The following is a 20,960-nucleotide window of genomic DNA, read 5'->3' on the forward strand; positions in this document are numbered from 1 at the left end:
ATTAATATGTGATTATACTTTTTTAGCATTAATATGTTATTATATAGATTATAATCTCCCACCAAATATACCCAGATGTTTCAGCTAATAATTAATCAACAGTTGATGAATATATTTATTTATAGTTCCTGTGATTATTGCTTCCTTTCAGATATTCGTAAATTAGAGAAACAATTATTAACCAAAACTGCTTTTGTCCAAACTGTGAACATTGTGATTCCTCCCATGGTACCAATAATTGCAGGAGTGGTGACTTTCCTTACATACATCTTGACTAAGAATGATTTGACAGCAACGCAGGTAAGTTGTACAGTTTTGTTGATCCAAATTAAAAAAATGATTTTTAATAGAACAATAAACTGGAATACAAATTCAACAAAAATAACTGATCACATTTCTATATTAATTTGTTGACGTCATTTATAGAAGAATTCTATATGGCGTGAAAAATTGTTTATGCGTGAGGATTATAGAACTAGCAATCAAAGTTAAAAACAAGTTGTATTATATTGTATTAAATTTTGCAATAAACCATTAGGAAATGTATGAAGCCATGAATTGTTTACAATAGATATTTTGTTGTGGCAGTGTAATTACTCTTTATTCTTGCCACTCTATTTCTAAGTATTATAAAGTGAAGCATGCATGGTCCCCTGTGAGTGCACAGTAAACGAGGCATAAAAAAAATGACTAAGTTCAGCATTTGCGGCCCCCCCCTCCCGCTTTAGCCTCCAAAGTCCCCAGGGGACATCAAATCCTGGTGGAAATGAACAAACGGTGCAATTTTAGGCCTTAACATAAGTAAATTTAAGTTCTGCACCATGCAAAAAAAAAAAGAAATGACTAATTTGCCCATCCCCCCCCCCATTTAGCCCCAAAAGTCCCCAAGGCCTTAATATATTTACATTTGAGTCCAGTACTATGCAAAACTGCTAAATAGACAAATACAGAAAATTTTGGACATATATGGTAAAATAATCCCCAAAATGGAGTGTTTTTAGCCCTAAAAGAGCCCCTGGAGCACACCCAAGAGTTATTGCAAAGTATAGACAAACAAAATTATATAGAAATCAGTTAGTTACAACTTTTCAGAAAGTTTGATAAAAATCTAAGGCATAATTTTTTTTTAATAAGCACAAAAGTGTCAATTTTAGCTATTTTAACCCAAAAGGCACCCCTAGGAGGGTAACCGGAGTTTTACCAGAAACTCCATTCTGTTACTTTTTTACTCACATCATGTTTAATGTTTGTGTAAAATTTCAAAAAAATTCTAAGGTGTGGTTATTGAGAAAAGTGCGAACAGACAAACGGACTAACGGACAAGGGTAAATTTACAGGTCAACCTTCCTTTTATCAGGGGACCAAAAATTAATAAATATGTTTATATAACTAGTAATAAATGATTTATATATATAGATATATCACTAGTAATAAATGATTTATATATACTGTATATATATATATGTATATATATATATATATATATATATATATATATGTGTGTGTGTGTGTATATATATATATATATATATATATATATATATAAATGTTTAGAGGTACAGAATTTATAAATAGTTTTAAAAATAATAAGCGGAAGTTTCTCGAGAGCTCTTTCGGCTATCATCTTGTCAGGAGAAAATCGATAGCAAACAAAATAATATTGTGTCGAAAAATAAAGAGTTCTAATGGGGAACTTATTAAATGTGCCAAAAGTATGGGGACACTAAAATAAATTTATTAACGTTTAAAAACGATTAAAATATTGGCACAACAAGGGAGGAAAAAAAAAAAAACGGGAGAAAAGATTCAAAGTTCCCCAAAGAGAAACAATGCGTTTGATGTTTCTTTTTGCCGGCACAAAGAAGGTTGACGCACCGCAATAGAGACAGACTCCAAAATCTTTAAATGGTTTTTGGAGTCCGCTCTATGTAGCACCTCGAACCAATCTATTTTATATCTATCGGCACAGCACAGGTTGTCAACCAAATGCTGGCCAATAGCAGAGTCCAAGGCTGCAGAAGGAGGGAGACCACCAGACCCCATCCTCCCTTGTCTGATCTTCAATGGAACATGCTGGTTTATACGAGTCAAAAGGTGCAAGGATGTTCGCCCAACATAACCAGCATCGCACTGGCATTTAAATTGATATACAATATTACTATTTTGGATGTAAGGCAAACTATCCTTGTGAAAAGACGGAAAAGCAGGTCTACTAGTATATACCAAATGCAAGGACACAGAATTAAAGCAGTCGTAAATACTTCTGCGAATCTGTTTTCCCCAATCCACGGTAATTTTAAATAAACCGGGCATTTCAAGGGTCCAAACTTTTTAGAGGATTTAAAATCCGCAACCTTTTTGAAAATACAGTCATCAATAAGGTCAACAGGATAATCATTATTGATGAATATTTCCCTGATCTTATCAAGTTCGGCGTCTAATCTGTTAGGCGAACAAATCGTGAGGGCTCTATGTACCAAAGTATTAATTAGGCCGACCTTACATGATTTTGGTACAAAAGACAACCAGTTCACATATAGACCAGTAAATGTCGGCTTTCTATAAATTGTAGTGAGAAAGCCCCCCCCTTGAGCGTTCGACAATATATATATATATATATATATATATATATATATATATATATATATATATATATATATATATATATATATATATATAAGAACAAGTAGTTCATAAAACATGTTAAAAACACTTTGAAAAAGAGTTAAAAACGTATTTAATTTTAAAAAGGAAGCAGAAATTAAGTGGATAGTCTTCAATCTGTGGAGTTTTGAAGAAATACTTTCTTTTTCATCAGAGGATAGGATTTAGCAAAATGCGGGATCGGATTTTGCTTGCAAAAGTATTTGATGAAACTACAAGTAAGTCATAGATCTTACTTGATAACAAATAGTGAAGCAGAGAGAATAGGGTGAAGAAAAAGGTGATTTCACGTGAATGGATAGTCTGGTGAAGGGTAAAATATCCAATAACGGTAAAATCCAAAAATCAAAATACAAAAAAGTTGGTTAAGTTTCCATTTCCACAAGTAAAATCCAAGGGAATCACGTAATTGGAAGATGGTCCAAAGTAATTCAAAAAGCAGAAATCCGTGGAATAATTCACAAATGAGGGCAAGAAAAAGATGTGCGTAGAAAAAAGAATTTAAAACGGCTGTCAAGGCTGGGTTAATTTTGGGAGAATGAGTAAAGAAGAAAAAAAAATGAATGGAGATTGAGTTAATATTAGAATAAAAAAGCCAATGTCAAAATGACCCAGACAAGATGACGTTTAAAAGGTGCCAAAATTTAAAGCAAAAAAAAAGGAATCCACTGAAATATACAAGTTATTACTTAAGAATTGAATTATCAGCAGGAGTTATTAAAGGAAGCAAATGAATTAATGATAAGTGAAATGCATACATACATACATACATACATACATACATACATACATACATACATACATATGAATACATACAATTACACATATACATACACATATATATACACAATAAAAGCACCCACATATACACACACATATATATATGCATATATATAAGTAAATAAATGAGTAAATAAATAAATAAAGAGTTAAAAAAAATTAAGGGGAGAGAATGGCCGGTGTCCACAAATTCCAGAATAAAGCAGATAAATATGTAAGTAAATGTACATAGTAAAATATAAGTAAACATACATGCAGAAAATAAATGTGTAGGTAGATGGATATATTTGATTGCTAGGAATATTTAAACAATGAAACGGAGATTGCAGATATAAAACCGGCCAAAAAAGAAGAAATAGTTACAATGAAAATTACAGGGTAATAAAATGCTAAGACGGTATGTAGAAAAAAACGATAATGTCATAGAAAAATATATATATCTGAAAGGTTAAATTAATAGTTATGTAATTTCAAATTTACCATATTTAAATTTGGACTTATGTTTGCAGTAGAAGATCAGTTCATTTTTAGAGTTTATTATATTACTACTTTGAGGAGAAGTAATTATAGTTATAACTCCGGTTGTGCAGAGACGACATGACTTAGAGCCTGGAGTATAAGACTTAACCGTTTTTAGGATAGTCCATTTAATTTAGAAGGAGGTATTGTTAGAATTGAATTTTTTAATTAAAGTGGTTAGAGAAGTTCCTTGGTTATTATTAGAATTATGGTTGTTAAAAGAAGTGTGGTTTGATATTCTTTTCTTAATTAATGTTGAAGTAGCGTCGATATATGTATGTACTTTATTAAAAGCTTGAGGTCTGAAATTAATATTAATTTGCTGATTTGTACTGGAGAAATAGTTTGCAATGAACAAAGAGTGGGACAATGACTGTAGGAGGACTGTTTTGGAGGGGATAATGAGTGTTGTTAGTATTAGGATGGCTGTTAGGAGTGTATGTATTGCCAACTGGTGCTGCTCTACTGTGGACGCTCATATAACGCTTCAGGCCTCAACTCGATTTACAGACCACAGAGCAAACAGAACATTTGTGCCCTGCAAAGTTTACCCCATCAAAGAAAGATTGATCTCCATGTGAACGCTTATGGCTAGCCAGGCCAGCTCTGGATAAAGTCATTTTACCGCATAAATCACAGGTGTGGTTCTGCATGAAATCCTCCGACATACCTGATATATCTGACAGATTTTTCTTCCGGATATCACGCTTCATTTTTGCATGCTCATATTTTTTCTTCTCAAAACTATCACAGCCATGATAGACCAAGGAGCGCCACTTTTTACGATCATTGCAAGCACTTTCCCAACTGAACACGTCAATACCAAGAGCTTTAAGATTATCTTTGATGTTATCCTTAAAGCATTTCCTCGGTTTATGTTGTGAACGCTTTCCTTGTATAATTTCGCCATAAAACAGGCGCTTTAGAAATCTATCATCCAAACCGGCCGAGTGAATCCCAGGTGTGATGATCCTTGCCAACCCTTGCATTTAGATCACCCATGAGTAAGATCTTCCCAGATAAAGGAATAGAGGAAATGGTACGACTGAGATCTCGGTAAAACGCTGTGATGGTGTCTTCATCATGACCCATGACCCGACCCATGGTAGGGGCATACACAGATAAAATCGTCACATACCTACTGTGTGCAAGAGGAAAGCGCATCATCATAATTCTGTCACTTACACAGATTGGCTGTTCAATCCTCTCCACCAAATCAGAATGCACTGCAAAGCCAATTCCATCCTCTCGTCTCAACCCCGATGGTTTTCCTTTCCAAAAAAAGGTGTATCCCGAGCCCACTTCCACCAATTGATCCTCACCACTCAATTGTGTTTCAGACAATGCCGCAATGTCTATGCTGTACCTAACGAGCTCTCTTGCAACAATAGCTGTCTTACACTCAGGTCTTTCACTATGCAGGACATCTAGCAAAGTTCTCACATTCCACGTAGCAACAGTTAGGTTATTCCTCTCCTGATAAAATTTTGATTTTCCTTGTTTATTATTTTTCTTCGACTTTATCTTGTTTCTCCTGCAAATATAGAGTATAGAGCAGCTGCCGACTGCAGGAAGCCGACCAGCTAATAAAAGGGTAGACAATTTATAGGTCACCTTTTCTAAACCCTTCCCAAATTCATGGGTGAGCAGTGTATCCCTAGAAAAGGCTGCTCAGCCGCCAGATCATCCACCGAAGTTGCTTCCACCCTGTAAGCGATTTAGTCGACGATGTTAGATAAATCACTGGCCGCCTATGTGCAGATTTGCAGCTATGCACTTCCAGCCCATTAAGCCTGTGCCCATCGCCACTCACCTATCGCCATAGGACTTCTTTTTTTTTTTTCTTCGAAAGATATCTGCACATAACGATCGCGACACAACATGCTTGTGCTACACATATTGTACCCGCTGGTTGCACAGTTACAAACTGAAATAGTGAGATGACTGAGCAGTGGCATAGTGTGCATGTTTTATTATCACAGAGTTTTAACCTCTCCGGCAGCTGGACATACACACACACATACACATAAGCAAGCAAACATGCATATGTATTTATATATCCCTAGTTCTCACAATATAGTAACCCTCCAGAACTTGAGAGGGAGGCTAACAGATACTACACCTTACCCAAGGGTGACCTGAAACTATGCAAGGCAGAGGCGTTCATCTCCCTGAGGTAGTAGGTTACCTGCATACATAAACATATAAACATATATACACACATACATATACATACACATAGATATACATACATATGCATACGCATGTACATATATAAACATACATACACACATACATACATAGATACATACATACATACATTACACACATACATACATAGATACATACATACATACATTACATACATCTATACATTACATACATACATACATAGATACATACATACATACATTACATACATACATACATACATTACACACATAGATACATACATACATACATTACATACATACATACATACATACATACATTACACACATAGATACATACATACATTACACACATACATACATAGATACATACATACATTACATACATACATACATAGATACATACATACATACATTACATACATACATACATACATTACATACATACATACATACATACATACATACACACATACATACATAGATAGATACATACATACATTACATACATACATACATACATACATTACATACATACATACATACATTACATACACACATACATAGATACATACACACATACATACATACATACATACATACATATAATGATGGCAGATCAGTTATTACATGCTTACAGCCTTTCAGGCCTACACATGTCACAACTTTTCTATCGCCACAGGATTATTTTTTTATAGACAAATGCCTGAAGGAGTATCTATACAAAGATGATGTTACAGAGTTTTAGCTTTGTACGACAGTTAAATGTCTCTCTCTGTTCAAAATGTTAAGATCCAGCAACAAGCAAGAGCAAAATAGCCAGCAACAAGTCAAACTGCAGACCAGCTTAATGTGGGTACTGGTCTCTCACTTTATGGTTTTTAATTAATTACGCATGCAAACAAACACATGCACGCACACATACATGCATACATTCACATGCACTCAAACATACATATGCATGTACACACACATGCATACATGCCAACATGCTTATATACACATAGATGCACACATATATGCATGTAAATGCATATGCAGATACACACGTACACATACATGTACATGCAGAATATACATGAAGGAGCATTCATGACGACAATGATGATGATGGGTATGATAAAATGAATCTAACAAGCATAATATATATATATAGATATATATATGTACACACATACACATACATACATATACCTACATATAGATACACACAAATAGATACATATACATGCATATATATACATATATACAGATATACATACATACACACACATGAATCTTGATGTTTGTTCATTTTTTAATTGAGAGAAGCGTTTAAAAACGGTAGTATTCTTCAATGATCATGACGATAGTGATGTTTACAATTAAATGAATCCAAACCATGAATAAAAATAAAGATAAAAACAAATCCAAAACATGCAATATGTGAAACAGGCAGTCATGAATCTCATATATATATATATATATATATATATATATATATATATATATATATATATATAAAAATATAACACGGAAATTACATAATTATCGATGCAATAATTTATTTCAACTTTATGGTATTTTCAAGCATCTAAACTAGACAATTACATTTTTGATACTGAAATATAGAAAAAAAAAGAATCGGGCCTCGACCGTCAATAATCCAGAGGGGGTGGTAGTAGCAATTCACTTAATACATTTTATAGAGAGGGTTGGAGGGATTTAAAAAAAAAAAACAACAAGAACATTATGATACTTATAACGGCTGTCCGGTAGCTCAACGTAACAACAGACACACACACACACACACACACACACATGCGCGACACACACACACCCCCCCCCTAAATATGCACGTTCTTACACGTAAATGCCTTGACACGCGTTTACTAACCTAGGAAGAAGAGGGAGAAATATACGGATACAGAGAGAAGGAAATAAATAAAATAAACTGTGCGTAAGGGAAAGAGAAGAAGAAAGAAAACGCGCAGTTCATTTTATTTATTTCCTTCTCTCTATATCCGTATATTTCTCCCTCTTCTTCCTAGGTTAGTAAACGCGTGTCAAGGCATTTACGTGTAAGAACGTGCATATTTAGGGGCGTGTGTGTGTGTGTGTGTATTGCGTGTGTGTGTGTCTGTTGTTACGTCGAGCTACACGAACGTGGAATGCGGAACGCTAAGCGGAAAAGGAGGTGAAGAAAAAGTAAACACTTTTAGTGAATTGGCTACGATAAATTGTCACTTTAATTGGCTTCAAATCAACCCTTATACCGCATGAATGAATTAGTGACCTGAATAAAAGTGTAACACGGCTTATCTCTCTCTATCTCTCTCTCTCTCTCCCACTCTCTGTATCTCTCTATCTCTAACCGTCCCTCCATCCCAATCTCTGTTTGTCTCTCTCTCTCCCTAATGGAGTAAATGAAATATTATGATTATGAAGCAAAGGAAAAGTAAACAAAATCAATTGTTGTGTTGTACATTTTAGCTAAATAAATGAAGACGTGAATAAAAAGAAATATGTGGAAATAATGGCGACGGGAGTGATGGAATGAGAAGCAGTTTCATGTAGCTGTGTAATGTCTCAGATGTCCGTTGATGATGAATGAATATAATAACATCATGAACGGGTTAATTTAATAGCGGAAAAGTCCAGAAAAGCAAAGTTATTGTAGCTAATTAATAAGTAGTAGATGTAGAGCAAAAGGTTCTAAAGAGGCGAATGAATATATAAAAAAATGGCGCCATATTTTAAAGAGCAAACCATTCATTTAATGGTGGAAGAAGCAAATAGCAGAATTTGAGAATGTATACTTCTCAGCCAATTAGCTGGGTAGGATTTTAGCAAGGGAGAAATTATTATTTGTGTAGATGAAAAGTGGTAAGAGTATACGATGTGTATGAATTCAGTAGCCAGTTAATGACGGCATAGATACAAGAATGTAGGAAAAAGTATAAATTCACATGGTGAAGAATGGGGTCGTAAGAGAACTTACGGAATAGGGGTAAAATTGGAACTACTTCCTCTGTAGGTTATGACGATGATGATGATGTCGCTCTTATGAATAAATGCAATGCTTTAATATTACGTATTAATGTGTCTAAAATGTTCTATAGTTAAATAAGGTAATGGCTAATGGCATAAACATAATAAATTTGTATGTGCCATCTGTTGGTGTAAACCTACGGTATTTTGGTCTAGAGGGGAAAAATTCCACCTCTTTCATTATATATAAGAACAAATGAATTATATGAACATATCACTAGTAATAAATGAATTTATATGTATCTATCACTAGTTATAAATAAATTTATATATACACATCACTAGTAATAAATGATTTATGTGTATATATTACTAATAATAAATGGATTTTTATGTATATATCACTAGTAATAAATGAATGTTTATGCATATGTCACTAGTAATAAATGAATTTATATGTATATTAGCCGATTTACCTGAGCTTTGCTGTGAATATATTTTTATTTACCCAAACATTTTTTAATATTCATATAATTATAGGTTCTAAACCAAAACTTTTGGGTAAACAACATTTCTTGTTTTCTTTAATTGGCTAATGTGTTGAGGTATTTTGGAGTTCCTGTTCTTGAAACTTCCACATAAAACATGCCGTGACTGAAATGTGGTTTTGTCAGATCAATTCCAATAATTTTTTATGTTTGTCCTTGACTCTTATTGATACTCATGGCAAAGCATGGCCTCACTGGAAACTACAGCCTCCAAAAAGCAAAAGACAACTCACTATCATTTGGCATTAGTGGAATTATCGAAATGAGAACAGTTTAGCTTTTATAAGGCTTGACTGTAATCATTGCTTCAATCAAATTGTTATGCATTCTTGTTACAACACATCTTATTCCATTTGTTGTTTTGGGTGGATCCAATGATCTCAAAATCATGATTAGACAACTAATTTTAAATTTTAGAAGATGAGAAGTCATTCCAGAAAGCTCAATTGAATTCAAGAACTCTGTAGGATATTTCACAGCATCATCCTCATCTACAGTATTGTTAATTGATTTGTAAAGTTTTTCCTGTCCTGGAAAATCAGCCATTATTTAACTTGTTGACATTTGAATTTAGTGGAGAAACAATTGCTCGCTCAGCCAATCTTGATGTTTTCCATTCAAATTTAAGGGTACACTCTTTCCTTCAACTACTGTAGTTTCTTAACACATGTACCTTGTTCTTCAGAAATTAATATTGTATCCGGTACTTGTACATAAGGAAGATTTACATCACAAATTTGAAGCAAAAGATTTGAAAAGCTTGCTGATTCTAAATCTCCAGTCATATAAGCCCTCATATTTGTTGCTATGTTCTTTACAAAGATATTTCTCCAAAAGCCAGATTCTTTTAAACTTGCATTAACAATGTTTTCCCTTGTTTCATTTTTTTACAACAGGAAAAATTGGACGGAAGTCCCTGATAATAAAGTTGGAATACCACCTATTGGCTTATTGACACATGTAATATCCTTCAATGTTTGATCAATTGCTTCAAAAACAGTTTTATGAGCCATTGGGGCTTCATCAACAATTATTACTTTCATGACTCGTATTACTTTAGCCATATTAGAGTTTTGAGTGAGAGAACATGTAGGCTCATCCATTCTATATGTAGTCAATGAAATTGAAAGTGCTGTGCAAAGTATGCCCTCCTTTCAAGAGTGTTGCCACAATCCCACTTGATGCAGTTGCTAGTGCACTGTTTTTCTCTGACTAAATTTTTGCCAAAATTAAATTTTGTAGAAAAGTCTTTCCTATTTCTCCAGGTGCATCAAGGAACATGTTTTTATGATCCGATCTTTCATCATTCACCATCTCAAAAAAGGCTGCATAAGCATTTCTTTGATCCTCTGTTAAGTTTGGATATTGGTCGTTTACCCTAAATGCCAGCTCCTCCTGATCATATTTTATCTCATGTCTGTACCCATGACAAAGCTGCTCATTATCAATATGGGCTGGTGTTGGTAATCCATATGCTGTCAAGACAAATCCTCCCATCATGAGGACTTTGTTTTCTAAACAAAGCTTGATTGAAAATCAAATCCACGACTGGAGCATCTGGATCATTGATACACCTTCGATGTAGTTTCAAATAATCATCTGACAATGCCTCTTTGAAGGTTTCTCAAAGCTGTGATGGATTACTTGATGACCATGCCGTCAGAGTTATTGCAAATAGGCATCTTATGTTTGCAGGTGATTGCAAAATCTTTGCTTTTTTCATACGGTCATCATTTTCTAAAAGCCCTCTAGCAAGCTTCTCAGAATGTCGAGCATATATTTTAGATCTTGGAATGAAGTTGGTCCTCTCACTTCGTTCAGTAGAAGTCGTAAAAAATAACACTCTCCTGTTTTTGAGTCTATTATATAAATCCTACCAATTGCCTGCACTTTTGAAACCATGCCATACGTTAAAATGCCTTTCTTGCGACAATCAATTCAGCATACTTCAATGTCTTTGCAAAGTCATAATCGTTGCAGAGCTGGAAAAAAAATTATCAAAGTTGTATGAGGTGGGGGCCCAAGTGAAACCTGTAATGCATTTTTTTCATTAAAGGTGAACTGCCATTCTCAAGGTGAACCGCAAAACCGAAAACTGGTGGGAAATGTTCATATGTATTCGCTAATTCTGATGATGACACATATCTCACGTTTTGATATTGGCTGATTTTATCAATCACCTGTGATTCTTGACCATCGGCTTGTACAAAATTTTGTAAGTCAAAAATATCTTAATCTGATCCTGTGGGTATATATGCAATACTCGATTGAATTAATTGATGAACAAATTTCAACATTGATATGACAGTTGAATTGCTGCAACAAATATGGATTGTAAGACACTACCCATTGATTGGAGATTTCTTGCTCAACTCGACGGCCATTTTCATCATGCCAATTTGATCTCTGTCTTCCGGCTTCCTTCTTCTATATTTAGGATAGGAATTGTTCCCCTGTTCAATAGATTGTAAGAAAGATTTAGGAAAATCTTTGGAACATTTTTTGTTTATCAAAAAAAAGTGAAAGGAATTCAATATTTTTTTTAGATTGCTCACTTGAAATAAAAAAAATACTTTAGTTATTATGAAGCACAAAAGCAGTTACCTCTTGGATCAACTAAAAAAGAGATAATTTTAAAAAATCTTAAAAATTAGATATATTCGGTTTTAAATTATGGCAAATTATTTTTTATCCATATTAAAAAGTGCCTTAGGAATTTCATTGTTTCTTAACCTGCTCACAAGCTTCCATCTATTTTGAAGTGCGATAGAAGTAACAGTATTTCAACAACTCCACATGCCCAAAGAATGAGGCTTCATTATCTGTCTGAGAATTGGGATGAAAGAGAAGAACGACCCTCAATGCAAAGGTAAAGGCAGAGAGAGTCACGCCAAAATGAGAACTCTGATGTAAGAGAAGAATGGCTATCTCGACAAATACAGTACCAAGCAGAGTTCCGTCTAAATGAATCTTAACAGTCAAAGACATGAACAGGATAGATTGTACCATGTGGTTATAAGACGAAATCAGTTACAGGAAGAGAGACAATTGCATCTGAATGATGATAGAAACAGATATCAAAATTTAAGACAACACGAACTGCAAAATGCTAAACGTACTGCATTACTCTATGACAATAATGACTCATGTGACAAGGCTGCAGCAGAACAAATGTGTCGAGTTTGTCAGTGTGGTACAAAAAAATTTAAAGGAGTATCACCAGGAATTTGTTGCAGAAATGGAAAAGCTACACCGCATCCACTTCCATTCCTGCCTCAGGTGTTACATGATCTGTTTACTGGGTAAACTTCACTTAGCAAACACTTTTTGTCAGGGATTAAAGAATATAACACTGTCTTTGCCAGCTTTGGTCACAAAGATGCATCTGTTCAGGGTTGGAATCCATCTATAAAGATCCAAAGTCAAATCTATCATCAACTAGGTTCACTGCCACCACTTGAAGATGGAAGAGCAAGATATATCTAAGTATACTTTTTAGATACTTATGAAGATCAACTGAGAACGAGAAGCGTATCAACACTTAAATGCTGACATGTTAAAAAAAATTACAGTCTGGTTAAATGAAAATAAGCATTAAGATATTAAAGACAGCATTAGAACAAGCACAATAAGGAAATATTAATAAAAAAAAATGTAATTCTGGAAAAGAACCCCCGGTAGAACATAAATGGCATTTTAATGCACTAACCAGGGCTGAAGTTGCAATTTTAATGTCAAATGAACTTACAGAAAATAGAAATATTGTTCTTCATTTGAAACAGTGATGGTCGAAAAAATATTTCAGAGTTACATCGATTATGTGATTCTTTGATGTATCCTTTATTTTTTCCATATGAAACAGATGGCTACCACATATATTTGCAAGGGAGAAATGGTTGCAAAATCATGCAATTGTAATTTTACACTTTCCATATTATGCGCAGAGAAGGGAATTATCTTTTGTTTGGAAGGCGGCTTTTCCAGCAATTCTTGGTAGGTGCATACTGCAAAATAGAAACTGAAAGATTACAGTTTTTGAGAAAATAACAACAAAGTCTCCATGCTGAAAATTACTCAAATTTATGTGATAGTTTACTTGTTGGTGATGGAGATCCGAATCAATTAGGTCATCGAATTGTGCTTCCTGCAACCTGTATTGGTGGTCCTCTGTATCTTCATGAGAAAAGATCAGATATAATGGCCTTTGTGAGACATTATCGCAGAGCAAATTATTTTATCACTATGACATATAGTTCACAATGGCCAGAAATTGTGTAAAATTTGGCTGCTGGACAAGAAAGTCATGATCGACCAGATATTGTTGCAAGAGTGTTCAGATTGAAAGTTAAAAAATTAATGGAAAATATTAAAACAGATATTTTTGGTAATTTGCAAGCATGGTTGTATACCACTGAGTACCAGAAAGGAGGTTTACCTCATGGACACTTTCTTTTCTGGATAGTTCCAGAGCATAAACTCAGAGAAGAAGAATATGATTTAACAATTTCTGCAGAAATTCGTTTCAGAGACGAAAAAAAAAGGACTTCATGATGTGGTCATGAAACACGTGATACATGGCCCATGTGGCTCCCTAAAAATGAAGTCTCCCCATGTATGATAAACAAAAAATGTTCCAAAAATTTTCCCAAATCTTTCTTACAATCTATTGAACAGGGAAACTATTCCTAAATAAACCATTTATTACTAGAAATACATGAATTTATATGTTTATAGCACTAGTATCAATAAATTTATATGTATAAAACACTAGTATAAGTGAATTTATATATATCGCAAGGAATAAATGATTTATATGCATATGTCGCAAGGAATAAATGATTTATATGTATATATCACTAGTAATAAATAGATGTATATATACATATTACTAGCGATAAATGAAAGTATAACATAACAATCACAAACATATCATTAGTAATAAATGAATTATATGTATATATTACTAGTAATGAATGAATTTATGTATATATCACGAGTAATAAATGATTTATATGTATAGATCACTAATAATAAATGAATTTATGTGAACATATCACTTGTGATACATGATTTATATGTATTTATCACAAGTAAGAAATATATTTATATGTATATATCTCTAATAATAAATTAAATAATATGAATATATTACTAATAATAAATGAATTTTAATGCATATATATTTATAGTAATAAATGATTTATATGCATATATCACTAGTAATAAATAATGTACATTTATATATCACTAATAATAAATAATGTACATTTATATATCACTAGTAATAAATAATGTATATCTATATATCACTAGTAATAAATCATATGTATGCATATATCACTAGTAATAAATAATTTATAGGTACATATCACTAGTAATAAATAAATAGATGTATATATATATCACTAGTAATGAATCAATTTATATATATGTCACATGAATAATTTGTATGTTTAGATCACTAGCAATAAATTATTCATATGTATATATCAACAATAATAAATTCTTTATGTGTATATATTGTTAGTAATAAATGAAAGTATATGTATATATCACTAGTAAAAAATGATTTATATGTATATATCGCTAGAAATTAATGGATTATATGTTTTATATCACAAGAAGTTAATGAATTTACATGTATATATAACTTGCTTAAAATTAATTCATATGCATATATTACTAGTAATACTTGATTGATATATATATATATATATATCAAAAGAAATAAATGTGTTTATATGTATACTAGCACTTCAACCCAGCTTTGCTCGGGCCTTAGGTTCATAAGTTTGTGGATATATATTAAAAAATTTGACTCTAGTCCAGGTAACCTACATCTAAAATTTCAAGTGTTTAGACCCAAAATTGGCGGAGGAGTTTTGTAGAATCTGCAAAGGTCAACTTTTTCAACTTCGACCTCTTGGTAGCCAAATTCTCACCAAAAAAACTGATTAAAAGCTTGCTGCATGTCTGAATACCCTTTAAGTAAAATTTCAAATGTTTAGACCCAAAATTGGCTGAATAGTTTGCTAGAGACTGCAAAAGTAAAATCTTTTGAATTTTGACCCCTTGGCAGCCAAAGTTTCGGCCAAAAACCGATTAAAAAACTTGCCCTATATCTGAATACACTTTATGTAAAATCTCAAATGTTTAGATCAAAAATTGGCTAAGTAATTTGGTAGAGACCTCAAATTTTTTCAAACTTTGACTCCAATGATGACTCCTTAGCATTTATTGTATTGGGCTCAAATCAAATTATAAAGGTAGATTCATGTCCAAGTAAGCTATATCTAAAATTTCAAGCGTTTAGACCCAAAATTGGTGAAGGAGTTTGGTAGAGTTCAAAGGTCAAACGTTGAATTTTGACCCTTTGACAGCCAAATTTCTGACCAGAAAACCGCTTAAAAAGATTTTCCCAAAACTCAATACCTCTTATGTCAAATCTCGAGTCTGTAGACTGAAAATTGCCACAGTAGTTTGGTAGGGAAATGCACACACACACACACACACACACACACACACACACACACACACACACACACACACAATTTAACTTTTATAGATTTATAGATATTATTAGTAATAAATGAATTATATGTATATATCACTTGCATTCAATGAATTTGTATGTATATATCATTAGTAATTAATGATGCATATATATATATCACTACTAATGAATGATTTACATGCATAGATCACTAGCAATTATTATTTACAAGTATATATTACTCATAATCAATGAATTTATATGTATACATTACTAGTAATTAATTATGTATGTATGACTAGTAATTTATTAATTTATGGGTATATATCACTAGTAATAAATGATTTATATGTATATATCACTAGTAATAAATTATTTATATGTATATATTACTAGTAACAAATGATTTATATATATATATTACTAGTAATAAATGATTTATATGTACATATTACTAGTAATAAATGATTTATATGCATATATCACTAGTAATAAATGATTTATATGTATATATCACTAATAATAAATGATTTATATGTATATATTACTAGTAATAAATGATTTATATGTATATATTACTAGTAATAAATGATTTATATGTATATATTACTAGTAATAAATGATTTATATGTATATATTACTAGTAATAAATGATTTATATGCATATATTACTAGTAATAAATGATTTATATGTATATATCACTAGTAATAAATGTTTTATATGTATATATCACTAGTAATAAATGATTTATATGTATATATCACTAGTAATAAATGATTTATATGTATATATCACTAGTAATAAATGATTTATATGTATATATCACTAGTAATAAATGATTTATGTGTATATATTACTAGTAATAAATGATTTATATGTATATATTACTAGTAATAAATGATTTATATGTATATATCGCTAGTAATAAATGATTTATATGTATATATCACTAGTAATAAATGATTTATATGTATATATCACTAGGAATAAATGATTTATATGTATATATCACTAGTAATAAATGATTTATATGTATATATTACTAGTAATAAATGATTTATATGCATATATCACTAGTAATAAATGATTTATATGTATATATTACTAGTAATAAATGATTTATATGCATATATCACTAGTAATAAATGATTTATATGTATATATTACTAGTAATAAATGATTTATATGTATATATCACTAGTAATAAATGATTTATATGTATATATCACTAGGAATAAATGATTTATATGTATATATCACTAGTAATAAATGATATATATGTATATATTACTAGTAATAAGTGATTTATATGTATATATCACTAGTAATAAATGATTTATATGTATATATTACTAGTAATAAATGATTTATATGTATATATCACCAGTAATACATGATTTATATGTATATATCACTAGTAATAAATGATTTATATGTATATATTACTAGTAATAAATGATTTATATGCATATATCACTAGTAATAAATGATTTATATGTATATATCACCAGTAATACATGATTTATATGCATATATCACTAGTAATAAATGATTTATATGTATATATTACTAGTAATAAATGATTTATATGTATATATATCTCTAGTAATAAATGATTTATATGTATATATCACTTGGAATAAATGATTTATATGTATATATCACTAGTAATAAATGATTTATATGTATATATCACTAGTAATAAATGATTTATATGTATATATTACTAGTAATAAATTATGTATGTGTACATATAACTAGTAATAAATGATTTATATGTATATATCGCTAGTAATAAATGATTTATATGTATATATTACTAGTAATAAATGATTTATATGTATATATTAGTAGTAATAAATGATTTATATGTATGTATCGCTAGTAATAAATGATTTATATGTAAATATCACTAGTAATAAATGATTTATATGTATATATTACTAGTAATAAATGATTTATATGCATATATCACTAGTAATAAATGATTTATATGTATATATTACTAGTAATAAATGATTTATATGCATATATCACTAGTAATAATTGATTTATATGTATATATTACTAGTAATAAATGATTTATATGCATATATCACTAGTAATAAATGATTTATATGTACATATTACTAGTAATAAATGATTTATATGTATATATCACTAGTTATAAATGATTTATATGTATATATCACTAGGAATAAATGATTTATATGTATACATCACTAGTAATAAATGATATATATGTATATATTACTAGTAATAAATGATTTATATGTATATATCACTAATAATAAATGATTTATATCTATATATCACTAGTAATAATTGATTTATATGTATATATCACTAGTAATAAATGATTTATATGTATATATCACTAGTAATAAATGATTTATATGTATATATTACTAGTCATAAATGATTTATATGTATATATCGCTAGTAATAAATGATTTATATGTATATATTACTAGTAATAAATGATTTATATGTATATATTACTAGTAATAAATGATTTATATGTATATATTACTAGTAATACATGATTATATGTATATATCGCTAGTAATAAATGATTTATATGTATATATTACTAGTAATAAATGATTTATATGTATATATCACTAGTAATAAATGATTTATATGTATATATCACTAGTAATAAGTGATGTATATGTATATATTACTAGTAATAAATGATTTATATATATATTACTAGTAATAAATGATTTATATGTACATATTACTAGTAATAAATTATTTATATGCATATATCACTAGTAATAAATGATTTACATGTATATATCACTAGTAATAAATGATTTATATGTATATATCACTAGTAATAAATGATTTATATGCATATATTACTAGTAATAAATGATTTATATATATATAGCACTAGTAATAAATGATTTATATGTATATATCACTAGTAATAAATGATTTATATGTATATATCACTAGTAATAAATGATTTATATGCATATATCGCTAGTAATAAATGATTTATATGTATATATCGCTAGTAATAAATGATTTATATGTATATATTACTAGTAATAAATGATTTATATGTATATATCGCTAGTAATAAATGATTTATATGTATATATTACTAGTAATAAATGATTTATATGTATATATTACTAGTAATAAATGATTTATATGTATATATTACTAGGAATACATGATTTATATGTATATATTACTAGTAATAAATGATTTATATTTATATATTACTAGTAATAAATGATTTGTATGTATATATCACTAGTAATAAATGATTTATATGTATATATCACTAGTAATAAATGATTTATATGTATATATTACTAGTAATAAATTATGTATGTGTACATATAACTAGTAATAAATGATTTATATGTATATATCGCTAGTAATAAATGATTTATATGCATATATCACTAGTAATAATTGATTTATATGTATATATCACTAGTAATAAATGATTTATGTGAATATATCACTAGTAATAAATGATTTATATGTATATATCACTAGTAATAATTGATTTATATGTATATATTACTAGTAATAAAGTATTTATATGCATATATCACTAGTAATAAATGATTTATATGTATATATTACTAGTAATAAATGATATATATGTATATATCACTAGTAATAAATGATTTATATGTATATATCACTAGTAATAAATGATTTATATGTATATATCACTAGTAATAAATGATTTATATGTATATATCGCTAGTAATAAATGATTTATATGTATATATTACTAGTAATAAATGATTTATATGTATATATCACTAGTAATAAATGATTTATATGTATATATCACTAGTAATAAATGATTTATATGTATATATCACTAGTAATAAATGATTTATATGTATATATCACTAGTAATAAATGATTTATATGTATATATCACTAGTAATAAATGATTTATATGTATATATCACTAGTAATAATTGATTTATATGTATATATCGCTAGTAATAAATGATTTATATGTATATATTACCAGTAATAAATGATTTATATGTATATATCACTAGTAATAAATGATTTATATGTATATATCACTAGTAATAAATGATTTATATGTATATATCACTAGTAATAATTGATTTATATGTATATATCGCTAGTAATAAATGATTTATATGTATATATTACTAGTAATAAATGATTTATATGTATATATCACTAGTAATAAATGATTTATATGTATATATCACTAGTAATAAATGATTTATATGTATATATCACTAGTAATAATTGATTTATATGTATATATTACTAGTAATAAATTATTTATATGCATATATCACTAGTAATAAATGATTTATATGTATATATCACAAGTAATAAATGATTTATATGTATATATCACTAGTAATAAATGATTTATATGCATATATCACTAGTAATAAATGATTAATATGCATATATCACTAGTAATAAATGATTTATATGCATATATTACTAGTAATAAATGATTTATATGTATATATCACAAGTAATAAATGATTTATATGTATATATCGCTAGTAATAAATGATTTATATGTATATATCACTAGTAATAATTGATTTATATGTATATATCACTAGTAATAAATGATTTATGTGTATATATCACTAGTAATAAATGATTTATATGTATATATCACTAGTAATAATTGATTTATATGTATATATTACTAGTAATAAAGTATTTATATGCATATATCACTAGTAATAAATGATTTATATGTATATATTACTAGTAATAAATGATTTATATGTATATATCACTAGGAATAAATGATTTATATG

At 29.4% G+C, this 20,960-nt stretch overlaps 1 protein-coding gene across 4 annotated transcripts in view; it reads left to right on the plus strand.

The window, feature by feature from the left end:
* Nucleotides 1-20,960, plus strand: part of LOC145292023 (ATP-binding cassette sub-family C member 5-like) — a 358,649-nt gene that overhangs the window by 200,573 nt on the left and 137,116 nt on the right. For all 4 annotated transcript variants that reach the window (XM_080138030.1, XM_080138031.1, XM_080138032.1 and 1 more), the window contains one exon: nucleotides 152-300. In XM_080138030.1, the coding sequence (XP_079994156.1) occupies nucleotides 152-300 (149 nt within the window). The remainder of the gene's footprint in view (nucleotides 1-151; nucleotides 301-20,960) is intronic.

The sequence above is a fragment of the Euprymna scolopes genome, chromosome 13, assembly GCF_053919585.1.
Source record: "Euprymna scolopes isolate OS-2025 chromosome 13, ASM5391958v1, whole genome shotgun sequence".
Classification (NCBI taxonomy): domain Eukaryota; kingdom Metazoa; phylum Mollusca; class Cephalopoda; order Sepiida; family Sepiolidae; genus Euprymna; species Euprymna scolopes.